Raw genomic sequence first — 24,735 nt, 5'->3', positions numbered from 1 at the left:
CACTGTATCAGGAAGAGAAACAAAAAGGAAGAACAGGAGACTTTTTACAATACAGTGAGTAAGGAATCTTTACACAACATCGCCATCTACTTTTAGATCAGCATAAAGTCCTCCTTCACACAGACAAAGAAGTCCTCATCTGTTGCATATACCAACACTCTGATGTCTGTGATCAGTGCAGGCAGATTCGGGCATCCACTGACAGATTTAGGCAGTCTAGAAAAAGATAATCTCTATTGGGCTGCTTGTTAGTCTCCTTTGATCACATGCTGTATAGGAGCCAGTCACATTCGCTCCCCTCCCATATATGCTGGCTGGACGCTTTCTTTAATGCCAGCTATAGCTTTTCTCTACTGGTCTGGTGAAGTGTTGTGATCCAAACTTACTGGTGGATGAAGTAATTTGTTGCTGTAAGCTGTTGTGGTGTTAGCTCTTATTGTTTTTTTGTTGCTGCCTTACTTCACTTGCTTTTCTCTTTAGTTTCTTGCTGTTTATTCCTGAGACTTTGCAGTGTGTTTTAGTTTTTCGCTGTTTATCTTTACCTGCGTTGCAATCTTATTCCCGCCCCTTCCTTCCCTGAGGGGCGGGGAATAGATTAGTCCTGCACATGAGACCAATAAGGCTCAGGACTCCAGCATCTCCACCATCAGGAGTAATCCAGAGGTTAGGGATAGCCTAGAGTCTCCTAGCATGAGAGACAGTTTAGGAGCCTGGAGTTTCTGTTTTTCCTTGTCTGTTTCATTGGTGTTTCCATCACACTCCTGCCCCTTTCTGCCCTAGGGAGATAGAGAGAACAGATCAGTGTTAATCAGGCATATACTAAGGCATGAGACTCTGGCATCTCCACCAGCAGGGGTAATCTGGAGGTGAGGAATAACCTACTGTCCCTAGCTTAAGGGACAGTATAGGAGCTCTCCCACAGTTACATTGTGACATCAGTACTACTGTACAATGTTCTCCATGCTTTTGGGCACGTTCAACATAGAGACAGGAGAGCAGTTATCCCTCATGTCTGTGTGTGCTGTGTATGGGAGACATCATAACAGCTTATCTTCACCCACTAGCTCAGAGACAACAGAAGATAAAGATAGATCCTGGAGAGGGGAAAACTGATGAGAAATACGGGATACAAGTCATATCATGGTCACTATTAGTGCTAAGCTTTAGATTTATTGTTAAAACATTGTTTTTAGAAGATAATTTATTTTTTATGTCTTTGTTATTATTTTACATATTTTATTTGTTCTAGGCAAAGAGAAAAATACGTAAATTTATCTTTTTAAACCCCTAGTTTCACGTGTACTAGCACTGAAGGGTGGAAAAAGGCGAAAACAACGTTGAAGCCCCCATCATAGACAAATAGCAAATTGAACACTTGGGTTTTGTTTATACTGAGAAGAATAGTGATTTTTGGGAATTTTATTCCCATGTTATTCATGGCCTTGCATTCGGAGACGGTGATGTATTATTATGTTTGTTCTTATTAGTTATATTTCCCTCTTCTTTTCTAGGTGGACGTGGTGTCACTGTCGGACCAATCTTGAGCTCGGCCGCCTCTGATATTTTTTGTGACAATGAGAATGGACCAAACTTTCTCTTTCAGAATAAAGGCGACGGGACGTTTGCTGATATGGCTGCTAGTGCAGGTAAAAATTTACTATTATTTATTTCGTGATTTTTCTCCTATTTCAGTGAATATCCGGTAATGGTTCATTTCACCTTTGATGTCACTGTAGAACAGAATGCTTGCATCTGCGTCGTCCAGAAACTGACTTTTGCAAAGTTACTAAAATTATAGGTGGAATGGGTATTATTAATACCTGCCCTTGACCCACCCAGGAATGACTGATCCTCCACGGACCCAATTTAGGGCAGGATTCACAGAAATAGACCCCTATAGTAAATTAAAGATAAAGCCCGTCCATTTTACACCATCATCGGACAGTTTGGTTTGAATTCTATACTCATGAGTTTTCTTTACAAATACATCAAATTTATGCAAAGACTCAATATTGCAAATGTTGATCCATATTTTTGGTTCCATGGCCAGAAAACTCCCCAGATTTCAATCGCATTGAGAACCTATGGTCAATCCTCAATAACTGGGAGGATAAAGACATGGTGATAAATGCTAAACAATGATTAGGCAAGAATGGGTCATCTGTCAGGAATTGGCCCAGACCCGATATCCAGCTGCCAGGGTGAATTGCAGGATTATTTGCATAAAAGTCATTCATGTGTCAATATAGGTTTAAATATGTATGAAATTATTGTAATTGTGCTGTAGTAAACTTGATTAGCAATTTTTGTAAAAAACAAACAAACATTTGTCAGTTTCATAACTTTTAGCTCCAACTTTAGATAAATCCTACTATACATGACCAAAGGTGTTGGAACCCTATGAAATTATTCCAGAAAACTAAGTACTTCTAACAGAAAATTATTGCAAGTACACGTTTTGTTAGACACATTTTTATTTACTTTGTGTGTATTGGAACAAGACAAAAAGAAAAAGAAAAATTGGAGATAATTTCACACACAACTCCAAAAATGAGCCATATTGTCAAGCTGCCACTAGGGGGAGCCGAAGCTCTGCAGCAGAAGGCACTACACAGAGCAACAAGAACCAGGAAGTAGATACACAGTGTGTGCTGATACACTGCTTCACAGCACAGATGGGGAGCAGAGCTGCGGGGAATGGTCAGGCGGGCCAGTTCAAGCACAGTACAGGCAGAAGGAGGACCAGAGGAAAGAGCAGAGTCGAGGTCAGGCCGAGGTCAGTACCAGAGGAAGCAACTGAGTGGGGAGGTAGGAGAGGGGACAGAGCGATGGGGGGACGACTAGGGGACGGAACACAGACAGGGCACAGGGACATTGGCACAGACGGATCAGGATAACACTTACAGGACCAGCAATCACAGGCAAAGCAGCGCTAAGCTTATAGCCGGCGCTGGTTCACTAGAGATGTCAGTTTTTAAAGCATCCAAGCTCCGTAAGTGATGCTTTGGAGAAGGCTCCGCCCCCTAGCCATGTGGACGGGGAGGTGTTACGAGGGGGACCCGGGGAAGCGTGCCAAGATGGGAAATGGACTGCTTCCGCCGGTCAAGGTCCACTGTGCGGTGTAAGGGACCGCCGCTATGGTGGGTGAAGAGTGAGCGGGTTGCTGCTAGCGATCGTCTGGAATGTCACAGACGATCTATGTACACCGATCTGCCCTAACCCCTGAGGGTTGTATGGCACAGATCTCACGGCTCGGTGTACCTGTTGCACGGGGAAGCACAGAGGTGCCCACGCACGTGTGCCAGTGGAAGTCACGAGAATATGGCACGAGGGTAGCACAGAGGTGCCCACGCACGTGTACTTTCAATAACCAGGTGAGTCCAATGGAGACTTGAGGAGCTCACCTGGGACAGGAACACGGCCTGTTGACGGGGGTACTGCCGGAGCAGCAAGGCAGGAACACGGCCTGCAAACGAGGTACTGCCGGAGCAGCAAGGGCCATGCCCACAAGAGACAGTAATGCCTGAGCAGTGGCGTGGCAGCACGCTGCCAGACATCCAAACATAGAAGGACGGTCGCGCGCCGCCATGATGGCAGGGGGAGCTTTTTAAGGAGGTGCAGCTCCACCCGAGGGCGGGCGCGAGGCGGAGATGACGGACTTGACCCAATCAGGGTCCACGACGTCCCAGCCTGGCCAGTCAGGATTCACCACGTCACCAGCCTTGTCATCAAGCCGTGTGACGTCAGTGAGCGAATCAGGACCCACCACGCATTGCACATGCTCACCCTCCTGCCTCTGGGAAATAGAGGCGGGATCCTCGGTCTCACAATGTGCAGAGATAACGGGAATCTCACTGCTTCCCTGAGCAGTAAACCTCTGCACATTGCGCAGCCTCGCAGACCTTCGGGGCCGCTGAGCAGGAGAGTCTGCGGCAGGCCAGGAATGGGAGACCGCTTCACTCCTTGTAACAGGAGAACCACTAGGTGTCACCCTTCTGCTGCCTCTCTGAGAAGGTATCTCCTGCACACTGCGCAGTCTGGCAGACCTTCGGCGCTGCTGAGCAGGAGTGCTCGTGGCAGGCAAGGAATGGGAGACTGCCTTAGTCCTTGCCTCAGGAGAGCCATGAGATGTAACATTACCCCCCCGTCTAGGCCCCCCCCCCCTGTCCGTGCTCGAAGGCCGCTATCAAACCCGGGGCGCGGATATGATCCTCCAACTCCCAGGATCTATGCTCCGGACCACGGCCGGCCCACTCCACGAGGTAGTACCTCTTGCCCTGTATGACTTTTGTCTCCACAAGTTTTGCCACCTCAGGGTCGTCGGACGGGGAGTCGGTTTGAGCCGGCAGGGACCCCGAGAATTTATTAAGTCGTACGGGTTTCAGGAGGGACACGTGAAAGGTGTTGGCTATAGCCCAGCGTGGAGGGAGCTGGAGTCGATATGCCACTGGGTTTACCTGCTGTAGTACTTTAAACGGACCCAGATACCTAGGGGCGAATTTGGCTGCCTGTACCCGTAGGTTAACATTTTTAGAGGACAGCCATACTAGGTCACCAGGGGCGAAGGATGGTGCAGGGCGGCGGCGAACATCAGCCGTTGTCACCATCCGGTCTTTGGCCCTTTTAAGAGCCTCTTGGGTGTCATCCCAGATCTCCCGGGCCTTGGTCGCCCAATCCTCCACTCTAGTATCGGGTGACGTAATGGGCATCGGAACCGGGATTCTGGGATGTTGTCCGTTATTGAGTAGGAACGGAGTCTGGCCAGAGGATTCATGGACCGAATTGTTAATGGCAAATTCGGCCCAAGGAAGGAGGTTAGCCCAGTTGTCGTGGTGCGCGGATATAAAATGGCGGAGGTAAGTTACCAAGGTCTGATTAGTCCTCTCCACTAGTCCATTGGTCTCGGGATGGTATGCGGAGGAGATGTTCAGCTCTATCTGCAGGAGCTTACAGAGCTCTCTCCAGAAGCGAGATGCGAACTGGGGACCCCGGTCGCTCACCACCTTGTCAGGCATGCCATGCAACCTAAATACATGCCGAATGAACAAGGTGGCGAGAGCACGTGACGTCGGGAGTCGTGGGAGAGGCACCAAGTGGACCATTTTAGAGAAGTGGTCCGTGATGACCCATACGACCCTGTGCCCTGCTGACTTGGGCAGATCTCCCAGGAAGTCCATCCCTACCACTTCCCAGGGACGATCCGGCACTGGCAGTGGGTGAAGAAGACCTGCCGGTCTCTGCCGGGACGGCTTATTCCGAGCACACGACATACAGGCTCCCACATATTCCTGTATGTCCTGGGGTAGTCTCGGCCACCAATAATGCCTGGTCACGAGGTCTCTGGTCCTTTTGACCCCGAAGTGACCCCCGACCTTGGAGGCATGGGCCCACGATAGCACCTCGTTCCGTAGTTCAGGGGGAACGAGGGTTTTGCCAGGTGGCACCTGGTCCAAAGAAGTGGGAGTGACCATCCTCAAGCTGTCCGGGGGTAGTATAAGACGAGGCTCCTCCTCGTCCTCCTCCAACACAACCATACAACGTGACAAGGCATCGGCCCGTACGTTCTTCTCACCAGCCAGGTGGCGGATAATAAAGCGGAACCGGGAGAAGAATAAAGACCAACGGGCCTGCCTTGGGTTCAGGCGTTGTGCTGTCTGGAGGTATGTGAGGTTTTTGTGGTCAGAAAAAAACTCAAATGGATGCTTCGCACCCTCCAGGAGATGCCGCCATTCCTGGAATGCTAGTTTCATCGCCAGTAACTCCCTATCCCCTATGGAGTAGTTCCTCTCGGCCGGAGAAAAGCTCTTGGAGAAAAAAAAACACGGATGTTTCCTTCCTCGTTCGTTTTTCTGGTACAGGACTGCACCTGCACCGACCGAAGAGGCGTCTACCTCCAGTAGGAAGGGTTTGGAGATGTCTGGACGATGAAGGATGGGAGCTCTGGAGAAGTGAGTTTTGAGAGTGTGAAATGCCTCTACCGTTTCCCGTGTCCATGCTTTGGGATTAGCGCCCTTGCGGGTAAGGGCAATGATGGGTGCTGCCACCGTCGAGAAGTTGGGAATGAACTGGCGATAATAATTGATAAACCCCAAGAATCGCTGGATCGCCTTCAGCAAGCGGGGCTCAGGCCAGTTCATCACTGTCTCCAACTTCCCCGGATCCATTGCTAACCCCTGACTGGACACTATGTACCCCAGGAACGGCAAGGATTCCTGTTCAAAAACGCACTTTTCCAGCTTAGCATATAACGAATGGGTGCGGAGCCTCTTAAGTACTCGGATGACATCCCTCCGATGGGTGGTAAGATCGGGGGAGAAGATAAGAATGTCATCCAGGTATGCAACCACGGAAAGATACAAATCCCGGAAAATGTCATTCACAAAGTCTTGAAATACGGCGGGGGCATTGCAGAGTCCGAAGGGCATTACTAGATACTCGTAGTGACCGTCCCTGGTGTTAAAGGCGGTCTTCCACTCATCGCCCTTTCGGACTCGCACTAGATTATACGCCCCGCGTAGATCCAGCTTTGTGAAGACCTTTGCCCCGCGGAATCGATCAAATAGCTCAGTAATGAGGGGCAAAGGGTATTTGTTCTTGATTGTGATTGCATTTAATCCCCTGTAATCGATACAGGGGCGCAGATCCCCTTCCTTCTTCTGCACAAAAAAGAACCCTGCACCAGCCGGTGAAATAGACTTGCGAATGAACCCCTTCGCTAGGCTGTCCTGAATATATTTGGACATAGCCTCCGTCTCTGGAGCAGAGAGTGGATACACTCTGCCCCTAGGGGGCTCGGAGCCTGGCTTCAGGTCTATTCGGCAATCATATGGCCGGTGGGGAGGAAGAGTATCTGCGGCCCTTTTGGAAAAGACATCCCTGTAGGCCTCATAAGGTGTCGGTAAACCCGGCCCCTCAGTATTCCCTGAGGACCCAACCGACCTAATGGTAGCGGGTGGTTCGGTAGTCACGAGGTGCTCTCTACAGGATCCTGCCCAGGATGAGATCTCCCCTGTTGCCCAGTTGAGTATAGGAGCATGCTGTCTCAACCAGGGAAGACCCAGTAGGATCTCATCCGTCCCCCCTGGAAGCACCAGGAAGGACACCTGCTCATGGTGTCCCGGTGGTACATCCATCCTGAGAGGGATGGTGATCTGGGTGATAGGATCGAGTAGTATGGACCCGTCGACTACCCGGACCCTGAGTGGCTTGGGCAACAGAACCAGGGGAACTGAGTATCGGGTTGCCAGGGAGGTCGAGATGAAATTGCCTTCAGCGCCTGAGTCCAAGCAAGCCAGGGCAGAGAAGAGAGTAGTGCCGAACTGCAACTGGGCGCTGATAGTCAACCTAGAGGGAGAAGTAGCGTCTAGAGTCCCCCCTCTGATAGAAACTAGACGCTGTCTTTTCCCGACGGTTTGGGACATAGGGTAGCTATGTGTCCCCTCTGCCCACAGGAAAAGCAGATGACACAAGACCGAGAACCTGGGGCAGAGGAGACCACCTTGGACACTTCCATTGACTCCACGGAGTCGCCTACAGGACTGGCTGGGGGACCTGTCTGATGGAAGACGGGAGTCAGACGCTTTTTAGGCCGAGAAGACGTGGGTGCTGGAGAGACCTCGAGCCTTCGCTCCGCCTGGCGGATGTCTATGCGAGAGGCAACCTGAATCAAGGACTCTAAAGTGGCAGGCACCTCACGTGTGGCCAGTGCGTCTTTGACAAACCCTGCCAGGCCCTCCCAAAACACAGGGACAAGGACCTTTTCCGGCCAGTCCAGCTCTGCGGCCAGTGTCCTAAAGTGTACAGCAAAGTCCCCGACTGAAGCAGACCCTTGCCGAAGTCGTAGGAGGCGCAGCGCGGAATCGTGGGTGACTTGAGGCCCGAGGAACACCATTCTCATGGCCCCAAGATAAGCTGCTAAGTTATTCACCACACGATCTCCGCGCTCCCACAACGGCGTGGACCACTTCAGCGCTCTCCCTGTGAGCAGGGACTGGACGAAGGCTACCTTCGCCTTCTCGGTAGCGTAAAGAGTCGCGGACAGCTCTAAGTAGGTGGTAACCTGGTTTATAAACCCACGGCACTCAGAGCTGTTGCCGCTAAAGCGCTCTGGAAGTGCAAGGCGAGGAGACCTTCCGCCCAATAGCACAGCCTTGGTAGCCGCCTGGGTGGCGACTGTCGTCAGAGTAGTCTTATCGGAGGAAGACTGCTCCACTGCTGCCAATCGTGACTCCAACTGCTGCACATAACGCAGCAACTGCTGCTGCTCTTCAGCCATAGCCAGACCTTTGGCGCGACCGTAATGTTACGAGGGGGACCCGGGGAAGCGTGCCAAGATGGGAAATGGACTGCTTCCGCCGGTCAAGGTCCACTGTGCGGTGTAAGGGACCGCCGCTATGGTGGGTGAAGAGTGAGCGGGTTGCTGCTAGCGATCGTCTGGAATGTCACAGACGATCTATGTACACCGATCTGCCCTAACCCCTGAGGGTTGTATGGCACAGATCTCACGGCTCGGTGTACCTGTTGCACGGGGAAGCACAGAGGTGCCCACGCACGTGTGCCAGTGGAAGTCACGAGAATATGGCACGAGGGTAGCACAGAGGTGCCCACGCACGTGTGCTTTCAATAACCAGGTGAGTCCAATGGAGACTTGAGGAGCTCACCTGGGACAGGAACACGGCTTGTTGACGGGGGTACTGCCGGAGCAGCAAGGCAGGAACACGGCCTGCAAACGAGGTACTGCCGGAGCAGCAAGGGCCAAGCCCACAAGAGACAGTAATGCCTGAGCAGTGGCGTGGCAGCACGCTGCCAGACATCCAAACATAGAAGGACGGTCGCGCGCCGCCATGATGGCAGGGGGAGCTTTTTAAGGAGGTGCAGCTCCACCCGAGGGCGGGCGCGAGGCGGAGATGACGGACTTGACCCAATCAGGGTCCACGACGTCCCAGCCTGGCCAGTCAGGATTCACCACGTCACCAGCCTTGTCATCAAGCCGTGTGACGTCAGTGAGCGAATCAGGACCCACCACGCATTGCACATGCTCACCCTCCTGCCTCTGGGAAATAGAGGCGGGATCCTCGGTCTCACAATGTGCAGAGATAACGGGAATCTCACTGCTTCCCTGAGCAGTAAACCTCTGCACATTGCGCAGCCTCGCAGACCTTCGGGGCCGCTGAGCAGGAGAGTCTGCGGCAGGCCAGGAATGGGAGACCGCTTCACTCCTTGTAACAGGAGAACCACTAGGTGTCACCCTTCTGCTGCCTCTCTGAGAAGGTATCTCCTGCACACTGCGCAGTCTGGCAGACCTTCGGCGCTGCTGAGCAGGAGTGCTCGTGGCAGGCAAGGAATGGGAGACTGCCTTAGTCCTTGCCTCAGGAGAGCCACGAGATGTAACAGGGAGGCGTAACCATCACACATATAAAATTGTTGGTAACGTTCCAAAATTGTGGGTAAACAACACTGTTTCAAGCATGTGATGCTTGTTAAAACTTATCTGTGGTAAGTAATAGGTGTGGGCAATATGAAAATCACCCCTGAAACCAGATGAAAAGTGAAGAAGTTGATGCTCAATCCTTGCATTGTGTGTCTGTGTGTCACACTAAGCATGGAGAACAGAACTAGAAGAAGAACTGTCTGAAGATTTAAGAACCAAACGGTTGAAAAATATCAACAATCTCAAGGTTACAAGTACATCTCCAGAGATCTTGATGTTCCTTTGTCCACGGTGCGCTACATAATCAAGAAATTTACAAGCCATGGCACTGTAGCTAATCTCTGTGGACGTGGACGGTAGAAAAAAATTGATGAAAGGCTGCAATGCAGGATAGTCCAGATGGTGGATAATCAAGTTCCAAAGAAATTCAAGCTAGCTTATGACAATATAGCCCCTATCCCTATTTCAGAAGCATCTACCTCCACAATGAACAGCCACTGGAGATTGGGCTTAATAAGAATTGAAGGGGACATAAAACACTTTCAATTAAAGGCCCCAACAGCATCCGGCGACTAAACCCTGAGTTGCATGGTCTAGTGCGATCAGATTTACGGAGGCAAATAGTGCATGCTGAAAATTTTTCCTAGAGTTTATCCAAGGAAAATATTGGTCATGTGTACAGACCCACGATGGATAGGACTCGTCTGGTTTTTATGATCATGTGCACAAATCCTACTTGTGCCGACAACTGTATTTTCGGTCCAATGTTATTCCATTGGGATGTGTACATGTCCCATTTTCTTTCTGTAACAGATTCTGTCCAAGGAAATAATCACAGCATGCACGATTTGCTTCCGTAAATCCCACTTGGCCATGCTAGTCAGTGGGTCCGTGGAAAACAGTAGACTACACTCGACTGACATCTGAGTTCCTATTTTCCTGAGAAACATGTGATGGTGTCTCCACTCCCTTGGTTGTTCCTTCCCGGTGAAAGACCTGGCTAGTTTTCCTGCCAGCGTTGAGAAACAAGTGATGTTGTCTCCGCGGCATTCTTGTTTCGCATATTTTCCCAGGGTGCCTTGTTCTAGTGTCACTGCGTTGAGAAACACGTGATGGTGTCTCCGCTGTGTTGGATGTTGATCTCTCCGAGGTCAACCAACTTTACCTATTTTCACAGACTGACATAATGGAGAAGATGGAGAAATGTTATTTATTTTTCCATCTTGTCAACAACCGAGAAAATCAGATCACACTTGTCACGGGGTCCTTCCCTGTTATCACACAATCAACAGAACAGAGATATGGTTGAACAATCCAAAGAACATTTATTCCAAACAAACTCAGACGGTCCATAACATAATCCACCACACAGAGGTTAAAGTAGTCCAGTAATGGGATAAATGTCTCTGGGATCAGTCACAATCCTCCAGCAGTCCTTTTCTAAGGAAATCGGGGTTTCCCAACGTCTCTCTGGGGTGATTCCTGTAGTCGCAGCTTCTCCCCCAGAGGATGCATCTTCCTGCTTCTCTCTTGAAATTCTCAGCCAGACTGAATAATCTCAAGGTAAGCAGAGAGTTTGGGTGGATCCTAGGCCCCCTCCCCCAGATTTAGGGACAAAAGCTCGGCATGGGGTGATTAACCTGCAAACAGGACAATGTACATACAAGGAATAAACAAAATGGACAGAACACCACGCCTAAAATACGAAACTGCACAAAATTATACACAACCCCCCATATTACACCACCACAACACTCTTATTAAACTTTGATTAATGTGTGTTTAGCATAATTGAACCGATTTACTTGGAGGAATGAAAATACAACTCTAGCCTTGCCGTGGATACTAGATGATAGTTTGACCCACGATGTATATATAAAGTGCCAATTACTGTATATATATATTGTGTTATAGAAACAGCAATAGAGAAGTAAGAATGGTGCTACGGTAGTTATAAGCTTAATTAATATAATATATAGTGCCTGTGTTTCTGCTTTTATAATGGTGCCAGTAGTGATTTTAATGTGTATATATATGGTTATTAGTTCTAATATGACTTTCACAGTATGAACATTACTACCGGCCTTGCAGTTTTGCACATTCAGCAATCTCCTATCCCGCAAGTTCTTTTCTCTCTGTTAAATGGTGTTTATTTTACATTTATGAGCCGCTAAGTACTTTCTGTTTGATTTGGCTTTGTGACCGCCAGGAAAACGTCCTCATAGTGAATGCATATTAATACAGTAATAGCCAAAAAGTAGAGATCTCTAATAGCGATGAGCGAGAACTAAAATGCTCGGGTGCTCAGTACTCCAATCGAGCAGGTCAGACGTCAGGATGAACTGGATTCGAGTAACGAGTATAACGGAAGTCAATGGGGAACTCATTCCTCCGGAAGACCCACCCCATTTTTACGGACTGACAATAAAATATACAAAACCAAAGATAAAATAGAATTTACAGGAAAAAATGTAAAAAATTAGAATGATGTACTCCAAAACACCCTGAAAGACACGTTGATTAAGGCCTCAGAATTTTCTTCCCCATAATTAAGAGTGGGACTCCTACACTACTAAAGCCTATGCAGTATGTGCAAGGGTTGCCAAAACGTAGGGGTACTTTGCACGCTGCGACATCGCTAGCCGATGCTCGCGATGCCGAGCGCGATAGTCCCCGCCCCCGTTCCACATGCGATATCTTGTGATAACTGCCGTAGCAAACATTATCGCTACGGCAGCTTCACACGCACTTACCTGCCGGCGACCCACCTCCTTCCTAAGGGGGCGGGTCGTGCGGCGTCACAGCGACGTCATACGGCAGGCGGCCAATAGAAGCGGAGGGGCGGAGATGAGCAGGACGTAAACATCCCGCCCACCTCCTTCCTTCCACATAGCTGGTGGAGGCAGGTAAGGAGATGATCCTCGCTCCCGCGGCTTCACACACAGCGATGTGTGCTGCCGCAGGAACGAGGAACAACATCCTATCTCCTATTGGTGCGACATTATGAAAATGACCGATGCTACACAAATCACCGATTTTTGATGCTTTTGCGATCGTTTATCGGTGCATCTAGGCTTTACACGTTGCGACATCGTTACCGGTGCCGGATGTGCGTCACTTTCGATTTGACCCCGACGATATCGCAGTAGCGATGTCGCAACATGCAAAGTACCCCTTAGAATGAGGTACTCCAATATACCCTAGATGCCTCTAATACACTGTTTCTTCTCCAGCAGCTTGTTCTACGCTAAATGCAGCTAACAGCAGTATTATTAGACAATAAAATAGATTTTTTTTTTTTACTTTGCAGCAGCAAACACTGTAAGGCTATAATCCCTGCCTAGATGTCTCTAATACACTATCCCTTCTCCATCAGCTAGGCGTAAACTAAATGCAACTAGGAGTGGTATTAATGGAGAATAGAATGGATTAGACTTTGTCCTGAAAAGGTCTTTTGGTTTTATGGTGGAGTAGCAAAGACTGTAAAGGGCCCCGTCACACGCAATGACGGATCTAACGATATATCGCCGGGGTCACGGATTCCGTGACGCACATTCGGCATCGTTAGTGACGTCGTTGCGTGTCACAGCAAGGAATGACCGTTAACGATGGAAAATACTCACCTTTTCGTCCATCGTTGACACATCGTTCCTTTTTAAAATATCGTTGATTGTAGAGGACGCAGGTTGTTCATCGTTCGCGAGGCAGCACACATCTCTACGTGTGACACCTCGGGAACGACGACCTGCAGCTTACCTGCGGCTGCCGGCAATGCGGAAGGAAGGAGATGGGCGGGATGTTACGTCCCGATCATCTCCGCCCCTCTGCTTATATTGGGCGGCCGCTGTGTGACGTCGCTGTGACGCCGAACGTCCCTCCCCCTTCAGGAAGAGGATGTTCACCGCCCACAGCGACGTCGTTAGGGAGGTAAGTACGTGTGATAGGGGTTAACGATTTTGTGCGCCACGGGCAACTAATTGCCCGTGACACACAAACGACGGGGGCGGGTGCAATCGCTAATGCGAGTGCATGATATATCATCGCGTGTGATGCAGCCTTAAGGCTATAACCCTGCCTAAAAGCCTTTAATACACTATTCCTTTTCCAGCAGCTATCCCTACACTAAATGCAGCTAACAGTAGTAGTAATACAGAATAGAATAATTAGACTTGGGTGAGACAAGGAGTTTTGGTTTTACATTATATCAGGAAGGACTGTAAGGCTATAATCCCTGACTACATGCCTCTAATACACTGTTCCTTCTCCCGCAGCTAGCCCCACACTAAATACACCTAACAGCAGTATTATTAGACAATAGAATTAGATTTGTTTTACTTTGAAGCAGCAAACACTGTAAAGGGGGCTTTACACGCTACGACATCGCTAATGCGAAGTCGTTGGGGGTCACAAAATTGGTGACGCACATCCGGCCGCATTAGCGATGCCGTTGCGTGTGACACCTATGAACAATTTTGCATTGTCGCAAAAACGTGCAAAATCACTCATCGGTGACATGGGGGTCCATTCTCAAATATTGTTACTGCAGCAGTAACGAAGTTGTTTCTCGTTCCTGCGGCAGCACACATTGCTCCGTGTGACACCACAGGAACGAGGAAGCTCTCCTTACCTGCCTCCTGGCCGCTATGCAGAAGGAAGGAGGTGGGCGGGATGTTACGTCCCGCTCATCTCCGCCCCTCCGCTTCTATTGGGCGGCGGTTCAGTGATGCAGCTGTGATGTCGCTGTGACGCTGAATGAACCGCCCCCTTAGAATGGAGGCGGTTCGCCGGTCACAGCGACGTCGCCGGGCAGGTAAGTACGTGTGACGGGTCTGGGCGATGTTGTGCGGCACGGGCAGCGATTTGCCCGTGTCGCACAACAGATGGGGGCGGGTACCCACGCTAGCGATATCGGTACCGATATCGCAGCATGTAAAGCCCGCTTAAGGCTATAATCCCTGCCTAGATGTCTCTAATGCACTATCCCTTCTCCATCGGCTAGCCGTACACTAAATGCAGCTAAAAACGGTATTATTGGAGAATAGAAGAGATTAGACTTAAGCGGGCTTTACATGCTACGATTTCGCTACAGCGATCTCGTTGGGGTCACGGATTTTGTGACGCACATCCGGCCGCTGTAGCGATGTCGTAGCGTGTGACTCCTAGGAGCGATTTTGGATCGTTGCAAAAACATCCAAAATCTCTCCTTGTTGACATGGGGATCCGCTGCCGGTTATCGCTGCTGTCGCTGGGGCGAAGTTGATCCTCGTCCCTGCGTCAGCACACATCGCTACTTGTGACGCCGCAGGAACGAGGATCATCTCCTTACCTGCCTCAGGCCACAATGTGGAAGGAAGAAGGTGGGCGGGATCTTACGTCCCGCTCATCTCCGCCCCTCCGCTTTCATTGGGCGGCCGCTTAGTGACGTCGCTGTGACGCCAAACGGACCGCCCCCTTAGAAAGGAGGCGGTTCGCCGGTCACAGCGACATCGCAGGACAGGCAAGTACGTGTGACGGGGGTGCGCGATTTTGTGCGAGACGGGCAGCGATATGCCCGTCGCACACAAACGATGGGGGCGGGTCTCATGCTAGCGATATCGGGCCGGATATTACAGCATGTAAAGCCACCCTTAGTCCTGAAAAGGATTGTGGGTTTTATGTTGGAGTAGCAAACACTGTAAGGCTATAACCCTGCCTAAAAGCCTTTAATACACTATTCCTTTACCAGCAGCTATCCCTACACTAAATGCAGCTAATAACGGTATTGTTAAGGCCGCTTTACAAGTAGCGATATTGCTAGCGATGTCGCTAGTAAAAGCACCCGCCCCTGTCGTTTGTGCATCACGGGCAAATCGCTGCCCGTGGCACACAATATCGCTGGTACACGTCACACTACTTACCTTACCAACGGCGTTGCTGTGGCCGCCGAACAACCTCTTCTTTAAGGGGGGCGGTTCATTCAGCATCACAGCGACGTCACCCGGTAGAAGATCAATTGAAGCGGAGGGGCGGAGAGGACCCGCAGGATCGTCACTCCCACCTCGTTGCCGGAGGACGCAGGTACGGTGTTGTTCGTCGTTCCTGGGGTGTCACACGTAGTGATATGTGCTGCCTCAGGGATGACGAACAACCAGCGTCCTGAATGAGCAACGACATTTTGAAAATGAACGATGTGTCAACGATATGGTGAGTATTTTTGATCGTTAGCAGTCGCTCGTACGTGTCACACGCAACGACATCGCTAACGAGGTTGGATGTGCGTCACGAATTCCGTGACCCCCAACGATATCTCGTTAGCGATGTCGTTGCGTGTAAAGCGACCTTTAGAGAATAGATTAGACTTGGGGGTACTTTGCACACTACGACATCGCAGGTGCGATGTCGGTGGGGTCAAATTGAAAGTGACGCACATCCGTGTGTAAATCCTAGATGATACGATTAACGAACGCAAAAGCATCGTAATTGTATCATCGGTGTAGCGTCGGCGAATTCCATAATTACGCTGACTCGATGGTCCGATGTTGTTCCTTGTTCCTGTGGCCGCACACATCGCTGTGTGTGAAGTCGCAGGAGCGAGGAACATCTCCAACCTTTGTCACCGCGGCTCCCATCGGCTATGCGGAAGGAAGGAGGTGGGCGGGATGTTTACGTCCCGCTCATCTCCGCCCCTCTGCTCCTATTGGCTGCCTGCCGTGTGACGTTGCAGTGACTCCGCACGACCCGCCCCCCTTAATAAGGAGGCGGTTCGCCGGCCAGAGCGACGTCGCGCGACAGGTGAGTGCATGTGAAGCAGCCGTAGCGATAATATTCGCTACGGCAGCTATCACAATGATATCGCTGCTGCGACGGGTGTGGGGACTATCGCGCTCGGCATCGCATCATCGGCTTGCGATGTCGTAGTGTGCAAAGTACCCCTTAGGCCAGAAAAGAAGTTTTGGTTTTGCATTATATCAGGAAGGACTGTAAAGGCCGCTTTACACGCTGCAATATCGTGACCGATATCGCTAGCGTGGCTACCCGCCCCCATCGGTTGTGCGACACGGGCAAATTGCTGCCCGTGGCGCACAACATCGCCCAGACCCGTCACACTACTTACCTGCCCTGCGACGTCGCTGTGACCGGCGAACCACCCCCTTTCTAAGGGGGGGTGGTTCGTTCAGCGTCACAGCGACGTCACAGCTGCGTCACTGAACCGCCGCCCAATAGAAGCGGAGGGGCGGAGATGATGGGGACGAACATCCCGCCCACCTCCTTCCTTCCTCATTGCGGGCGGGAGGCAGGTAAGGAGAGGTTCCTTGTTCCTGCGGTGTCACCCGGAGCGATGTGTGCTGCCGCAGGAACGAGGAACATCTTCGTTACTGCTGCAGCAACGATATTAGAGAATGGACCCCCATGTCACCGATGAGCAATTTTGCATGTTTTTGCAACGATGCAAAATCGCTCAAAGGTGTCACACGCAACGGCATCGCTAAAGCGACCGGATGTGCGTCACAAATTCCGTGACCCCAACGAGATCGCTTGAGCGATGTCGCAGCGTGTAAAGCGGCCTTAAGGCTATAATCCCTGTCTACATGCCTCTAATACACTGTTCCTTCTCCAGCAGCTAGCCCCACACTAAATGCAGCTAACAGCAGTATTATTAGAAAATAGAATATATTTTTTATGTTGTAGCAGCAAGGACTGTATGGTAATAATCACTCTAATACACTAGCCCTTTTGAAGAGGGGAACCAGGTGATGGTAAGCATTGTTTCCCCTAGCTTCATATAATGTCAATGTCCGTGCTGGGCCCCCATTGGGGGTCATCACAGTCTCTATTACCTTCACCTGTACTTACTGGGTCTTTGTCATAGACAGGGAGGGAGACATAAAGCACACGCAGACTCTGGTAAAACAAACAGGAACCTTCTTTATTGCAACTTTTGCTTCTTTCCATGCTTTAGGACCTTAGGACCACTCATGCTGTGTCCATTCTACCTCGGAGAAAATTCTCTGTTCCTGGCAATCGCCCTGGAAACCGTCCTCCAGCAGCGAGTCCTATATAACCTTGCTCCCCCGGTATCCTTTCCTGGCGGCTGCCATCCCTCACTTTGGCCGCCAGATGCGTGGTTGCTGCCAACCAGTTTAAGGTTCCACCAGCGGTCTCTGTACCCTGACGTCCCACCGGTCTCAAGATGCCGCACTGCCCGTCCGTTGGGTGAGATCTCAGTACACGGGAGGATTCCTCAATATCTAGGCAGACCCTAGTTCTGGGTCCTGCCTGTAAGCTTCAGCTCCTGCCGCAACTGACTAAGAAACTTCTCTCTTCTTCTGAACCTTCTGCTCACTCCTCCCTCCTGTCTCCGTCTCCCTAATAACCAACTCCATTGCACACTTCCTATGTCCCTGCTCTATCCTATTACCTAACTGCCACTAACTCCACACTCCTGCTTCTTGGTTCCTAGTTACCCCTTAAAGAAGACAAATCACCAGGATTTTCATATATAACCTAAAGCCAGTGCTATACTGGTACTATCGGGCTGATTCTATACATACCTGTAGTTGTCAACTCGGATGTTTAGGTTTTGAAACCCAAGAAAGTAAAGTTTATAAAATCGGCAGCTGAGTGACAGCAGCTGAGGATCAGATAATATCTGGGGGGTATTCATAGTTATCCCCTCCCCCTGTTAGATTTAACAAAGTATTATACAAACAATTCACTTTTTCCCTTGCAGGGCCTCTGTGAGGTCATACCTTAGTGACCAGGTAAGGCAAAGTTCCAAGCAAACGGCGAAAAGGGACTAGAGAAGGGGGAAATGTTGACCCCTGACCAAATCTGCTGCTGGTTCCTGGGGGCCCTCATCACCCTAGATACGCTCTGGTTCTATGCCCCGAGCCGGTTACTTGACTCTAGTTATCCCAAGTGCTGGGTTCTAAATAGGGAACGGGTGGGATGAGCTATTCGCCACCCCACTAAAGACTAAAGAAGATAACAAGGAGGACACACGAGGGAAGAAGCATGAACTACTTATCCACAGATGATTCAGGTAGAAATTCAGTAAAGTTTCAGCAATGATACCACAGAGGAGTACAAGCCATCTGCTTGCAACCAGAGCTAGAATGAACTGAATAATATCACAAGCGCAAGTCCAGGGAAGATGGGAGTATTTAATCAAAAAGAGAATACTGATAATCAGCAGCTGGATGGAAGGAGAGCTCTGCTCGGTCCTAAAGGGGAAGAGATGAAAACCCAGCAGGAAAGCTACCTAGTACAGTGAATACTAACAGCAGGAACAACAAAGTCAGGGTGCATTCTGCCCAGCCAAATGCTGTGACCTTCTATTGCTAGACACCACAAGACTGTCTGTCACCCGTGACAATCACCTAGGAAAGCTGTGTTCCCTTGGACTTGGACTCCAACCAACACTTTTTTTATCTGCCACTATGCCAAGCTGATACACATCCGCATACAGCCAAGTTCAGTTGTACCGGTACTTTGTCCTTTATGTGACAAATACATTGAGCCCTGACCCTTTGAACATTTTAGTCACTACATTGGACCAGTGGCAAGAACTGGCCAGGTTTGCCATGAGCATATCTTCATGTGCAGCCTCCAGCTTAATATTAGAAAGGGTATTCAGCATGTCAGGTGTCTTTTTCTTGCCCAAGCAGACTAGATTGTTCCCTGCAAATGTGGAAAAGTGAAATCCGTGCATTTATCAAAATCAATCAGGCATGGATTGGTGCCCATTTTCATCACTTATGGCTCTTACTATATCTTCTGTTTGCCTGTTCATTGCACTGTGTTTGTTACTGTTCTTTTGCCTCCAGTGTCATTGCCCCTTGCCCAGCCAGACATCTCCTGCCTATCCATCATACTACAGGGAACAAATAAATAAACCCAACACTTTAGTTTTGCTCCCATTTTTCATGAGATAAATGCTAAGAGCTAAGACTTTTTCTATGTAGACATAAAGACCTTTTGTCTTCCAAATATTGTTCAAAGATGTGCCTGAATCTGTGTCAGTGAGCGCTTCACTTCTGTGGAGATAATCCATCCATATCACAGGTGTGCCTTAGGCTTGCCAGCATGATTATTGCACAGGTGAGCCTTAAGGCCGGCTTTGCACACTACGACATCGCAGGTGCGATGTCGGTGGGGTCAAATCGAAAGTGACGCACATCCGGCGTCACTTGCGATGTCATAGTGTGTAAAACCTTTTTGATACGATGAACGAGCGCAAAAGCGTCGTCATCGTATCATCGGTGTAGTCTCCGACATTTCCATAATGCCGGTGCAGCGACAGGTACGATGTTGTTCCTCATTGCTGCGGCAGCACACATCGCTGTGTATAAAACTGCAGGAGCGAGGAACATCTCCTTACCTGCGTCCCGGCTGCTATGAGAAGGAAGGAGGTGGGCAGGATGTTTACATCCCGCTCATCTCCGCCCCTCCGTTGCTATTGGCCGCCTGCCGTGTGACGTCACTGTGACGCCGCACGACCTGCCCCCTTAATAAGGAGGCGGGTCACCGGCCAGAGCGACGTCGCAGGACAGGTGAGTGCATGTGAAGCTGCCATAGCGATAATATTCGCTATGGCAGCTATCACAAGATATCGCTGCTGCGACGGGGGCGGGGACTGTCACGCTTGACATCGCAGCATCGGCTTGCGATGCCGCAGCGTGCAAAGTACCCCTTAGGCTAACCAGCATGATTATTGCACAGGTGTGCCTTAGGCTGGTCAGCATGATTATTGCACAGGTGTGCCTTAGGCTGGTCAGCATGATTATTGCACAGGTGAGCCTAAGGGGCACTTTGCACATTACGACATCGCAAGCCAATGCTTGCGATGCCGAGCGCGATAGTCCCCGCCCCTGTCGCAGCTGCGATATCATGGTGATAGTTGGCGTAGCGAACATTATCGCTACGGCAGCTTCACATGCACTCACCTGCCCTGCGACGTCGCTCTGGCCGGCGACCCGCCTCCTTATTAAGGGGGCGGGTCGCGCGGCGTCATAGCGACGTCATACGGCAGGCGGCCAATAGAAGCAAAGGGACGGAGATGAGCGGGACGTAAACATCCCGCCGACCTCCTTCCTTCCGCATAGCTGGCGTGAGCCGCAGGACACAGGTAGGAGATGTTCCTTGCTCCTGCGGCTTCATACACAGCGATGTGTGATGCCGCTGGAACGAGGAACAACATCGTAACATCGGTCATTTCCAAATTATGGAAATGACCGACACTACACCGATGATACGATTACGACGATTTTGCGCTCATTAATCGCATCAAAAAGGCTTTACACACTACGATATCGCCTGTGACGCCGGATGTACGTCACTTTCAATTTGACCCCACCGATATCGCACCTGCGATGTCGTAGTGTGCAAAGTGACCCTTACGCTCCCCAGCATAATTATTGCACAGGTGTGCCTTAGGCTGGCCAGCATAATTATTGCACAGGTGTGCCTTAGGCTGGCCAGCATGATTATTGCACAGTTGAGCCTTAGGCTGGCCACAATAAAAGGTTACTCTAAAATGTGAAAACAATAAAAAAAAAGTTCAAATCATCGCCATTAAAAATAAAACTAAAAATACACATATTTGGTACTGCTGCTTTTAGAAATGTCCTATCTCTATGAAAATATAAATAAATTAATCTGATCATTAAACAGTGTAATGAAAAAAAAATAATCAAAACTCCAGAATGACAATTTTATGATTGTTGCAGCATTGCAATAAAATGCAATAAGAGCCAATTAAAGCATTGTATCTACCCCAAAATGCTATCAGTAAAAATGTCAGCTCAGGGCGCAAAAAAGAAGACCTCAGACAGCCCCAGATCCCGAAAAATCAACATGTTATGAGTCACGGAAAATGGCAACAAAAGCAAAAATGTCTTATTTATAAATTTCCAAAAAGATTAAATAAAAAAACCCAAGTACCCTATACATCTTTGGTATCTACGAACTCGTACTGATGTGGAGAATCATATTTCAAGGTCAGTTTTACATATAGTAAAAATAGTAAATAAAAAAATCGAAAAAACAATGTGAAATTGCACTTTTTTTTACAATTTCAACCCAATTTTTCAGTAAAATGAATAGAGCGATTTAAAAAATACAAACCCTCATACGGTTATATTAACTGGGCCACTTCTTTTCATTGTCCTGTTATCTGCTTTATACAGATTCACTATAATGAACTGATTTTGTAAAACATCTGCAAAATATTTTAGTGTTTTATTTTGTTAAGTGTTGTTTAGCTGTCATTTTTTGTTCTTTAGTAAACCCGCAGACCTCTCCGGAAAACTGATTGCTCGATTTACAAACACAATAGCTCTAAATGATGTTGTGATTCCAAATTGTTAAACTCGTTCTTGATGTAATTTTCTGTTTTTATTTCATAAATGACCCTATTTATTTGACATTTCATAAATTACAGACATTTTACATGAAGCACGTAAATGCTAAATGGGTTATTTACTAGACCGTGCATTTCCCCGCTGAACTGGAGGATGCAAAGATGGAGTAGCTTATATCTAGTTATTAGCACAATGGATCACGTCATAGACAGTCATAAGGGTGCTTACACACTGCGACATCGCTAGCGATTGCTGGCGATGTCGAGCGCAATGGCACCCGCCCCCGTCGTCCGTGCGACATTTGGTACTTGCTGCCATAGCGAACATTATCGCTACGGCAGCGTCACACGCACATACTTTGTCAGCGACGTCGCTGTGACCGCCGAACAATCCCTCCCTCAAGGGGGAGGTGGGTTCGGCATCATAGCGACGTCTCTGCGGCGTCACTAAGCGGCTGGCCAATAGAAGCGGAGGAGCGGAGATGAGCGGGATGTAACATCCCACCCACCTCCTTCCTTCCTCATTGCCGGTGGACGCAGGTAAGGAGATGTTCGTCGTTCCTGTGGTGTCACACATAGCGATGTATGGTGCCGCAGGAACGACTAACAACATCGTACCTGTGGCAGCAGCGATATTAAGGAAAGGAGCGACGTGTCAATGATCACCGTTTTTGACCAATTTTGCAATCGTTGATCGTCGCTCCTTGGTGTCACACGCTGCGATGTTGCTACCGGCGCCGGATGTGCGTCACTAACGACGTGACTCCGACGATATATCGGTAGCGATGTCGCAGCGTGTAAAGCACCCTAAACTTTATAGTTTGTCTCAACTTTGGCTACCGGATCATACTAAACCTCCAAATATCTGTTTTCTTCATCAGATGATATATTACCGTTATTCTACGCTAAAAGCTATGCTTCCCGTAATAAGGTACTTTATACAAAGTCTAACAATATGAGGATTTAGCGAGATTGGCCAATCATGACAACCCTTTTTTATATCAAGGTCAACTCAGAGATCAGCAGATTGTAGCAATTCAAGCTCCAGGACCTCTTTTGATGATTTGTGCCTGTGGTTCCTCCATGGTTGATATAGGATGATGCAATACTATATGCAAGGATAAGAAGGTGGAAAGGTTAGGTCAAAATGTTGGGAGTTAGGTGGATCTCATCCTTAGCTAATTCAAATCATATCTAAGAAACAAACTCATGAGAATATCCAGATTGAGCAGAGGGTCTTGTAGACCAGCATTAATAGAGATGCTTTAATCTCCATTCCTCATGATTTTGGATAGCTCCTTTCCATTTTATTTGGACATTATTTTCTCCATGGTTTGGATAGTTCAATTCCGCTATGATTTGGACAGCTCCATTCATATTAAATTGGTTAGCTCTGTTAGCACATGATTTAGACAGTTGCATTCCTAGTGAGTTAGACAGCGCTATTTCCCCCATAATTTGAACACCTCCATTCCCCAGTAATTTGGGCACCTCCATTCCCAATGATTTGGACAGCTCCTTATCCCAGGAATATGCATAGCTCCATTCCTAGTGATTTGGACAGCTCTCTTCCTAGTGAGTTGGACAGTTCCTTTGTCCTTCCTATGATTTGGACACCTCCAATGCCAATAATTTGGACAACTCTATATCCAAGGAATATGCACAGCTCAATTCCTAGTGATTTGGACAGCTCCATATCCAAGGAGTATGGATAGCTCCATTCCTAGTGATTTGGACAGCTCCTTATCCCAGAAATATGCATAGCTCCATCCCTACTGATTTGGACAGCTCTTTTCCTAGTGAGTTGGACAGCTCCATTCTCCTTCCTATGATTTGGACACATCCAATCCCAATGATTTGGACAGCTCCATTCCTAGTGAGTTGGATAGCATTACTCCCCAATGATTTGGACAGCTCCATTATCTAGGAATTATTATACCTCCAATGCCAATGATTTGGACAGCTCCATATCCCTAAAATATGCATATTTCCCTTCCTAGTGATTTGGACAGCTGTTATCCTAGTGAATTGGACAGCTCCTTTCTTCTATGATTTGGGCAGCTCCATTCCTAGTGAGTTGGATAGCATTACTCCCCCATGATTTGAACACCTCCATTATCTAGGAATTATTATACCTCCAATGCCAATGATTTGGACAGCTCCATATCCCTAAAATATGCATATTTCCCTTCCTAGTGATTTGGACAGCTGTTATCCTAGTGAATTGGACAGCTCCTTTCTTCTATAATTTGGGCAGCTCCATTCCTAGTGAGTTGGACAGCTCAATTCCCCAATGACTTGGACATCTCCAATCTCAATGACTTGGACAGCTTCATGTCGCTGAAATATTCATAGCTCCATTCATAGTGAGTTGGACAGCTCTTTTCTCCAATGATTTGGACAACACCATTCTCCCATAGTTTCATAGTGTTTAAGGGTTGAAGGTAGACTTAAGTCCATCGAGTTCAACTCATGGCCTAACCTAAGATGTTGACACAGAGGAAGTAAAAAAAAAACCATGCGACAGACACTAAGTGCCACATTAGAGGAAAAAAATTCCATCCCGACTCCACATACGGCAATCAGACTTGTTCCCTGGATCAACGCCCCGTCACAGAGTCTTGTGCACATCACCAGTAATATTATATTTTTCAAGAAAGGCATCCAGGCTTCTCTTAAATTTTAGTAGTAAATCACCATGATTTGACAGCTCCATTCCCCTGGAATTTGAATGGCTCCATTCCTAGTGATTTAGACAACTCAATTCCCCATGATTTGGTTATGGAAGATGTAGGTAGCTGCACAGCTTCTTAATGCCATGGGAAGCTCCATCTGGTCCTTTGACCCATGCATAGAAAATTAAACTCTCAAAGATATATTTCCACCTTGGCAACTTACGGCAAATTAGCGGTATATCTCTTCTGAGATTCTTATGCATGTGAAGAATAGGTGTCCCCTAAGGGGT

The 24,735-nt window shown here is 48.6% G+C and overlaps 1 protein-coding gene across 2 annotated transcripts in view; it reads left to right on the top strand.

Annotated features, from left to right (window-relative positions):
- Positions 1 to 24,735, top strand: part of CRTAC1 (cartilage acidic protein 1) — a 779,202-nt gene that overhangs the window by 547,615 nt on the left and 206,852 nt on the right. For both annotated transcript variants that reach the window (XM_075348409.1, XM_075348410.1), the window contains exon 6: positions 1,512 to 1,646. In XM_075348409.1, the coding sequence (XP_075204524.1) occupies positions 1,512 to 1,646 (135 nt within the window). The remainder of the gene's footprint in view (positions 1 to 1,511; positions 1,647 to 24,735) is intronic.

This window comes from Anomaloglossus baeobatrachus, chromosome 5 (genome assembly GCF_048569485.1).
Source record: "Anomaloglossus baeobatrachus isolate aAnoBae1 chromosome 5, aAnoBae1.hap1, whole genome shotgun sequence".
Taxonomy (NCBI): domain Eukaryota; kingdom Metazoa; phylum Chordata; class Amphibia; order Anura; family Aromobatidae; genus Anomaloglossus; species Anomaloglossus baeobatrachus.
The sequence above is the reverse complement of the archived record's forward strand: the minus strand, read 5'-3'. Positions and strand labels throughout refer to the sequence as shown.